The sequence below is a fragment of the Apteryx rowi genome, unplaced genomic scaffold (genome assembly GCF_003343035.1).
Source record: "Apteryx rowi isolate R43461 unplaced genomic scaffold, aptRow1 scaffold_498, whole genome shotgun sequence".
Classification (NCBI taxonomy): domain Eukaryota; kingdom Metazoa; phylum Chordata; class Aves; order Apterygiformes; family Apterygidae; genus Apteryx; species Apteryx rowi.
The window spans coordinates 3892-12267 of NW_020450758.1; the positions used below are offsets into that span (position 1 = coordinate 3892).

Here is an 8376-nt window from a genome sequence, read left to right on the forward strand (position 1 = left end):
GCCTCTGCCTCCGCAGGTTTCAGAAGCACGTGCACACCTACCGCATCCTGCCGGACGAGGAGGAGTTCCTGGCCGTGCAGGTGGGCAGCGCCGGCACCTGGGGACACGCACAGGGACGCGTGCACCTCCGGCGGGGACGTGCACGGGGACACGCACACCTCCGCCCCGGGGACGTGCATGGAGATGTGCACACCTCCGGCGGGGACGTGCACGGGGACGCGCACACCTCCACCCGGGGACGTGCACGGGGACACGCACACCTCCGCCCCGGGGACGTGCATGGAGATGTGCACACCTCCGCCCGGGGACGTGCACGGAGATGTGCACACCTCCGGCGGGGACGTGCACGGGGACGCGCACACCTCCACCCGGGGACGTGCACGGGGACGTGCGCACCTCTGCCCGGGGACGTGCACAAGGACGCGCACACCTCCACCTGGGGACGTGCACGGAGATGTGCACACCTCCGCCCGGGGACATGCATGGGGACGTGCGCACCTCCGCCTGGGGACATGCATGGGGATATGCACACCTCTGCCCGGGGACGGGCATGGGGACGTATGCACCTCCCCCTGGGGATGTGCACGGGGACGCGCACACCTCCGCCCGGGGACAGGCACGCGGTTTGGGGACGCGGCGCCTCTTATCTACGCGCGGGAGGAGCTCAGGGCGCCCCGAGGCGGCTCTGCGGGCGCCAGGCTCGCCGGCCTTTCTCCGGGCGGACCGTGCAGCGGCGACGGCCCGGCGGGGCCGACTGCCAGCCCGCCCGGAGCAGCCGCCTGTTCCGGGCCGATAATGTGGGGTTGGGTACGGCGCCGGCGCCGCGGCCTCGGCGAAAGCGGAAAAAAGCCTAAAGGGCTATTTTGGCATGGGAGCGCCTGCCCGCGGGGGCCGGGGCTGGCACGGCCGGGCTGGGAGGATCCCAGGGGCCAGGGATCCAGGCGTGCTCCAGCTGTTTGCAGCTGTTTGCAGCTGGGCGCCGCGGCCGCGGGCTCCCCGCTCCGGCTCCCTTTCGGCTCGGCGGCCGGCGGAGCGCCGCGAGCCTTYGCCCCGGTGCCCCGTGCCGCGGCCGGGCGCCTCGCGAGTGCTGATCTTGGCGGGCCGCGGCCGGCCCACGCCGCCGCGTATTTTTAGAGCAACAGAAACCCCTTTGTGCCGCGCCGGCAGACAGGAAAAAGCCGCCCCCGGCAGGGAGGAGGGAGCGGGATGGCTGCGGAAAGGAAGCTGTCTGCGCGCTCTCCTTGCCTTGCCGTGCCGTGCCAGGCGGCCCCGGCCAGGAGCCGAGCCAGCGCGCCAGCTCCGCGCGGAGAGCCGGACCCGCGGCCGGCGCTTTGGGCGCGTTCCCGGGGCAGGGTGCCCGCGTGTCCCCGCCGGCCGGCGCGGGGATGCCACGGGCCCCTCGGCGCTGGGAGCTGAAGCTAGTCCGATGCAGGGAGGTCTCGTGGGGCTGGAGGGTCCGTGCCCCCCTCTCCGGCATCCCTACGCCCCCCCCCGAATTTATCCCCTCGCCCGCAGACCTCGCAGGGCGTGCAGGTGAGGCGCTTCAAGACCCTGAGCGAGCTCATCGCCCTGTACCTGCAGCCCAACCAGGGGCTGGTCTGCACCTTGCTCTTCCCCGTCGAGAGGGAGAAGGAGAAGGAGAACGTGGAGGACAGGGACTATTCGGGTACGGCGGGGCACCCGGCCCCCATCCCCCTTCCCCGGCACCGCGAGCGATTCCCGCGGCGCTCTGAGCGGCTCCCCCCCCCCTCCCCCTCACAGATGGAGAGGACGAGAAGCCTCCGCTCCCGCCCCGCTCCGGCTCCACCAGCTTCTCGGGCAGCTCCGGAGGGCTCAGTCCCACCAGCCTGGGGCCGGCGGTGCCGGATGGCGCGGCCGAGAGGTGAGCAGCTGCCGCGGCGGCGGCGGTGCCCTGGGCGAGCTCCCCGTGCCCGGGTCCCCTTGTGCCGCACGCGCGCACGTGCTTTCCCCGCGGAGCGTCTCCGCKTGCTCCTAACCCTCCCGGCTTCCCTTCTGCAGCACCAACGGCCTTAGCACCATTTCCCACGAGTACCTGAAGGGCAGCTACACCCTGGACCTGGAAGCGGTCAAAGCCGGGGCCAGCAGCCTGCCCCATCTCAACAAGACTCTCGTCACCTCCTGCAAACGGCTGCACAGGTAGGCGCCGGGGCGGCGCGGCACGGAGCGGCACGGAGCGGCACGGAGCGGCGGGGACGGAGAGACCCCGGCAGCGCACCGCCCGCTGACGCCCGCCGCCCCTCCGGCCCCTTGCAGCGAGGTGGACAAGGTGCTGTCGGGGCTGGAGATCCTCTCCAAGGTGTTCGACCAGCAGAGCTCCCCCATGGTGTCCAAGATCCTCCAGCAGGTGAGGCGGGCGAGGGCACGCGGAGGCGCGGGGCCGCCGTTCGGGAAGGGGTCGGCATCCCGGCTCCTTCGCCCGCCSCGCGTGGAGCATCTCCGGGTGCAGCCTGCCCCGACGGTCCCCTCCATCCCTCCGCCGTCCCTCTGACGCGCCGGGGGTTGCAGACGGCGGCGCAGACCGGGGAGCAGGAGCTGGAGAGCCTGGTGCTGAAGCTGTCCGTGCTGAAGGATTTCCTCTCCAGCATCGAGAAGAAGGTGAGGCGCGGGCCCTTTCCCCGGCACGGGCTCCGGCTCGGCCTCGGGCTCACGCTGCCGACRTTTCTCCCTGCCAGGCCTTGAAAGCCCTCCAGGAAATGAGCTCCACGGCGCAGGCCGCCCCGGCCCAGCCCCTGTCCCGCAAGGCGAAGAGCATCCCCGTCCAGACCTTCGAGGTGAGGCCGGTCCCCGCGCTCCCGCCGACGGCGTTGGCTTTGGGCTCCGGAGCTGTCCCGCGCAGGATTCGGCGCGCTGCTCTGTTGTCGCTGGAGTCTCCGGCCCCGGGGACGTTCCCAGTCCATGGCACGGCCAGCCASGGTCCCTGCTGATGGGCCACCTGGGGTTTTTTGGGTCCTTAACCGGCGTTAGCCGAACGCATCCCGTGCAAACCCAGATGGGCGCTGGAGCAAAGCTCCCCGGAGGAGCTGGCGCGAGGGAGAGGGTGGAGGCRGGATGGTGCAGACCCGCAGCGCCCAGCGCCCCCGCTGCCGCYGCAGGTGAAGCTGGACGTCACGCTGGGGGACCTGACCAAGATCGGCAAGTCGCAGAAGTACACGCTGAGCGTGGACGTGGAGGGCGGCAAGCTGGTGGTGCTGAAGAAGCAGAAGGACTCGCAGGAGGACTGGAACACCTTCACCCACGACAAGAGTGAGTGGGGGAGCGGACGGGGGCTCCTGGCGCTGTGCCCGGGGCATCGCTGCGACGTGCGGGGGCGGCGGGTCCTCGGCGCCCCGGGCTGATCRGCAGGGCGGGATAAGCGGAGATCCGGCTCGGCAGCCGGTTATCTCCTACTCTCTGCCCCCAGCGCCGTGACCCTGGGGGGAAAAAGCTCCGTTTCTGGTGTCTCTCCATCCCTGTAAGTCCTGCCTGGCCCRGGACGGAGGGGGAAGGGTTGGGAGTCTGCCGGAGCTCAGCGCCTCTCCGATTTTCCCTGCTTGCCCCTAGTCCGGCAGCTGATCAAGTCGCAGCGGGTGCAGAACAAGCTGGGCATCGTCTTCGAGAAGGAAAAGGATAAAACCCAGCGGAAAGACTTCATCTTTGTCAGCGCCCGGGTGAGTCGCGCTCCGCCGGGCTCGCGCGGCGGGGGGGAAGGAGGGCAGCCGCGCCGCGGAGTCCCTCGGCGGGACGCGCGACCGCGCCGGGTCGCGGTGGGACCCCGTCCCTGCCGGCGGGAGGCCGCGACGGCCCCGCGGCCCCGCGGCCGCCGCGCTCACCCGCCTGCCCCTCCGCAGAAGCGGGAGGCCTTCTGCCAGCTCCTGCAGCTGATGAAGAACAAGCACTCGAACCAGGACGAGCCCGACATGATCTCCATCTTCATCGGCACTTGGAACATGGGTGAGCGCGGGGACCGACCCGCGGCGCCCGGGGCGGGGGGCACCGAGCCTACCCCCGTGCTGACCGTGTCTCTCCGGGCCGTGCCCACCCCGGCAGGCAGCGTGCCTCCGCCCAAGAGCATCACGTCRTGGTTCACCTCGAAGGGCCTGGGCAAGACGTTGGACGAGATGACGGTCACCATCCCCCACGACATCTACGTCTTCGGCACCCAGGAGAACTCCATGGGGGACAAGGAGTGGGTGGATTTCCTCCGGGCCGTGCTGAAGGACTTCACGGAGATCGAGTACCGCCCGGTAGGAGTCTGGGGGCCACCGGGGGCTCCCAGCTGGAGCTACCTGTCACATGGCAGAGCTTGGTGTCTCTCAGAGTCTATGGGGTGGACCTCTCTGGTGCTGGGGCATTCAGCTGCCACCGGTGTCCATGGCAGGGGATTGAACCCAGGGAATAACCCCTGTCTCAGCTCATCTCCTGCCCCGGCACAGCAGGAGGTTGGAAGTGCCTTTGGGTGGAAGAAGCTTGGGAGAAGGAAGGGGCTCCTTCCCTGATGGGTGCCCAGCTCGCGGGTGCTGCGGGGACGTGTTTGCATTTCTGCCCGTTGCAGGCGTTTGCGTGGCACGGGGAGGGGTGGGCTCCCACGGCACGGCCGTGCAGGATGGGGGGGTCTCAGGCCCGCTGCCCCCCCCCCCAGGTCGCCATGCAGTCCCTGTGGAACATCAAGATCGTGGTGCTGGTGAAGCCGGAGCACGAGAACCGCATCAGCCACGTGAGCACCTCCAGCGTGAAGACGGGCATCGCCAACACCCTGGGTAGGTGGCCCGGACCCCGCGGGCGGCCCCGGCGGGGCTGGGGGGGGGTCGCAACCCGCCRCGGCCCGAGCCTGCCCCTTCCTCCTCCTGCCTCGCAGGCAACAAGGGGGCCGTGGGCGTCTCCTTCATGTTCAACGGCACCTCCTTCGGCTTCGTCAACTGCCACCTCACCTCGGGCAACGAGAAGACGGCCAGGTGAGCGCGGGACGGGGCTCAGCCTGTCCCTGGCGGGGTGCGGGGCTGGTGCGGAGGGTGGGYGGCCGCGCCGGGTCTCACGGCTCCGTCTCTCGGCCATGTCCACCGCGGCGCTGACCCTCCTCGGCAGGAGGAACCAGAACTACCTGGACATCCTGCGCCTGCTCTCGCTGGGGGACAAGCAGCTGAGCTCCTTCGACATCTCCCTCCGCTTCACCCACCTCTTCTGGTTCGGGGACCTCAACTACCGCCTCGACATGGACATCCAGGTGCCGGGGGCAGACGGGCAGGGAGGTGGGGCAGGGGTTTGTCTGCCGTCCCCGCCGCGCCGCCCGCGTGTCCTTCCCCACCGTGCCAGCGTCTCTGCCCCGCAGGAGATCCTCAACTACATCAGCCGCAAGGAGTTCGAGCCGCTGCTCAAGGTGGATCAGCTCAACCTGGAGAAGGAGAAGCACAAGGTCTTCCTGCGATTCGGTGAGGGCGGCGGGCTCCGCGCGGGGTGGGCGACCGCGGCGGGGGCCCCCGGGGGGGAGTGGGGGGCCTAGCCTGACCCCCCCCACCCACCCCCACCCCGGCCGTGTCCGCAGGCGAAGAGGAAATCACCTTCCCGCCCACGTACCGCTACGAGCGGGGGTCCCGGGACACCTACGTCTGGCACAAGCAGAAGCCCACGGGGGTAGGTGCCGGGGGCGATGCGGTGGCACGGTGGGGTGTGTGGGGGGGACCGGGCACCCCGCGGGTGCCGCTCAGCACCGGCGTCTCGCGCCTCTCCCAGGTCCGCACCAACGTGCCGTCGTGGTGCGACCGCATCCTCTGGAAGTCCTACCCGGAGACGCACGTCAACTGCAACTCCTACGGTGAGCGAGGGCGCCGGCGGGTTTGTGCCCGCTGGGGATGGGATGGGATGGGATGGGATGGATGCCCCCCGCCCCGAGCATTGAGGTCTCCTCGTTTTCGGCAGGGTGCACGGACGACATCACGAGCAGCGACCACTCCCCGGTCTTCGGCTCCTTCGAGGTCGGGGTGACGTCCCAGTTCGTCTCCAAGAAAGGTGCGTGGGCGAGGGGCGGCGGGCGCCGCTGCCCCGTCACCGCGCCGCCCCTGACGCCTTCCCCCCCCATCTCCGCCCGCAGGGCTCTCCAAGTCCTCCGAGCAGGCCTACATCGAGTTCGAGAGCATCGAAGCCATCGTGAAGACGGCCAGCCGCACCAAGTTCTTCATCGAGTTTTACTCCACCTGCCTGGAAGGTGAGCGCCGGGCGGCTGGGGGGTGACGCCGGCTCCCCGGGGGGCCTGACACGCCGTGCCGTACCGTGCCGTGCCGTCACCCTCGCAGAGTTCAAGAAGAGCTTCGAGAACGACACCCAGAGCAGCGACAACATCAACTTCTTGAAGGTGCAGTGGTCGTCCCGGCAGCTGCCCACGGTGAGGACCGGGGCGGGCGCCTGCGTTTCGGGTGCCGGCTTGGGGGGGGGGGAAGGCTCCGCATCCCCATCCCCATTCCGCGCCCCGCGCCAGCGCCTGCTCCGCTCGCCCACAGCTGAAGCCGATCCTCTCCGAGATCGAGTACCTGCAGGACCAGCACCTCCTGCTCACCGTCAAGTCCCTCGACGGCTACGAGCCGTCCCCGCCGCCCGTTTTCGGTGTGGCGGTCCCCCCCCCCGGCCCCCAACGCCTTGCCCGCCGCCCGCAGGCGAGTGCGTCATYGCCCTGAAGTCCATGATCGGCAGCACGGCCCAGCAGTTCCTCACCTACCTGTCGCACCGCGGCGAGGAGACGGGCAACATCCGCGGCTCCATGAAGGTCCGCGTGCCCGCCGAGCGCCTGGGCACCCGCGAGCGCCTCTACGGTGAGTCGTCCCCCCCCCGCCCCCCCCCCCCGGCGGGCACGGCCGGCGCGGGGTGCACGGTGTTGGCGTCGGCACCGCGCTGAGCCCCCGCGTCCCGCTCGCAGAGTGGATCAGCGTCGACAAGGACGAGACGGGAGCCGGCAAGGGGAAGCTGCCGCCGGGCTCGCGAGCCAACCCGGACTACGTCAAGTAAGGAGGGGGACGCGGGCAGCGCGCGGCGGGACGGCGGCGGGCTCCGGGAGGGCTCCAGCGTCACCCGGTGCCGCGGAGCCCGGCCGCTTCCGAGCCGGCAGCATCTCTCCCCCCCGTGGCTTATGTGCCGGCTGGGATGGGTCCGGCTCATGCGGAGCAGGGAGAGGGAGCCCGGGGGGGGTCCGAATCCATCTGCCCGGAGCTCCCGTCGCGTCGCCCGGGGTTCCCGGCGAGGGTGGAGCCGGCCTCCCGACGGCTGTCCTGCCTAGGTCCGTGGGGAGGAAGCACGTGCCGGGAGAGCCGGCCGCCTGCTCCCTTGGGAAGCTCTTGGACGAGCCCGACAAAGGCGTTGCTGCCGCGCCGGCCGCCCGCCCCACCGCCGCCGCCCTGCACCGCGGCGCCTCCAAGGACGAGGGCGCCCAGAGCCGGTGAGCGCGGGCGGCTCGGGGACAGCGGTGACGCCCGGCTGGGTGCCCATGTGCCGGGTGCCGCGTGGCCCCGGCAGCTGGAGCGGCGGGGCGGAGGGGTGGGCAGGACCTGCGCCCGGGCGGAGGAGAGGGGCTCCCTGGGGGGCAGGGGGGCGCTTTGCGGGACAGGGCAGGAGAGCGTGCAGTGGGGCAGGACAACATGCATGGGGCAGGACGGGGTGCGTGGGGCAGGACGGCGTGCGTAGGGACAACAGCATGCACGGGGAAGGGCAGCATGCCATGGGGCAGGAGGGCATGCGATGAGGCAGGACAGTGTGCAATGGGGCAGGACAGTGTGTGTGGGGCGCAGGGATGTGCAATGGGGCAGGAGGGCTTGCACGGGGCAGGACAGCATGCATGGGGCAGGAGGGTGTGTATAGGGCAGGACAGTGTGTGTGGGGCAGGACAGTGTGCAGTGGGGCAGGACAGTGTGCGTGGGGCACAGGGGTGTGCAGTGGGGCAGGAGGGAGTGCATGGGTCAGGACGGCGTGCAGTGGGGCAGGACAGCGTGCAGTGGGGCAGGACGGCGTGCAGTGGGGCAGGAGGGGGTGCAATGGGGCAGGACGGCATGCAGTGGGGCAGCACGGCGTGCAGTGGGGCAGGACAGTGTGCAATGGGTCAGGACGGCGTGCAATGGGTCAGGACGGCATGCAGTGGGGCAGGAGGGTGTGCACGGGGCAGGACAGTGTGCAATGGGGCAGGATGGCATGCAATGGGGCAGGATGGCGTGCAATGGGGCAGGACGGTGTGCAATGGGGCAGGACGGCGTGCACGCGCACATGCCTCCCAGCCGGCCCCACGGCCTCACTCCCGCTCCGTGCCCTCCACGCCGGCGCGCTCTGCCCGCAGGAGCAAGGCGGAGGCGGCGCCGGAGCCGGCCGGGGGCCCCCCGAAGAACAGCTTCAACAACCCGGCGT

General features: G+C 70.8%; 1 protein-coding gene across 1 annotated transcript in view; it reads left to right on the top strand.

The window, feature by feature from the left end:
• Positions 1-16: 16 nt before the first annotated feature.
• Positions 17-8376, top strand: part of INPPL1 (inositol polyphosphate phosphatase like 1) — a gene marked incomplete at its 5' end in the record, with an annotated part of 11959 nt that continues 3599 nt past the window's right edge. The window contains 25 exons of the mRNA XM_026079272.1: positions 17-80; positions 1516-1666; positions 1762-1882; positions 2020-2157; positions 2275-2365; positions 2527-2616; positions 2694-2792; positions 3114-3264; positions 3562-3668; positions 3849-3951; positions 4048-4244; positions 4640-4757; positions 4856-4952; positions 5083-5221; positions 5327-5426; positions 5540-5628; positions 5728-5809; positions 5914-6003; positions 6086-6199; positions 6288-6376; positions 6492-6594; positions 6645-6800; positions 6905-6989; positions 7262-7420; positions 8309-8374. Coding sequence (XP_025935057.1) covers positions 17-80; positions 1516-1666; positions 1762-1882; positions 2020-2157; positions 2275-2365; positions 2527-2616; positions 2694-2792; positions 3114-3264; positions 3562-3668; positions 3849-3951; positions 4048-4244; positions 4640-4757; positions 4856-4952; positions 5083-5221; positions 5327-5426; positions 5540-5628; positions 5728-5809; positions 5914-6003; positions 6086-6199; positions 6288-6376; positions 6492-6594; positions 6645-6800; positions 6905-6989; positions 7262-7420; positions 8309-8374 — 2799 coding nt within the window. The remainder of the gene's footprint in view (positions 81-1515; positions 1667-1761; positions 1883-2019; positions 2158-2274; positions 2366-2526; positions 2617-2693; positions 2793-3113; positions 3265-3561; positions 3669-3848; positions 3952-4047; positions 4245-4639; positions 4758-4855; positions 4953-5082; positions 5222-5326; positions 5427-5539; positions 5629-5727; positions 5810-5913; positions 6004-6085; positions 6200-6287; positions 6377-6491; positions 6595-6644; positions 6801-6904; positions 6990-7261; positions 7421-8308; positions 8375-8376) is intronic.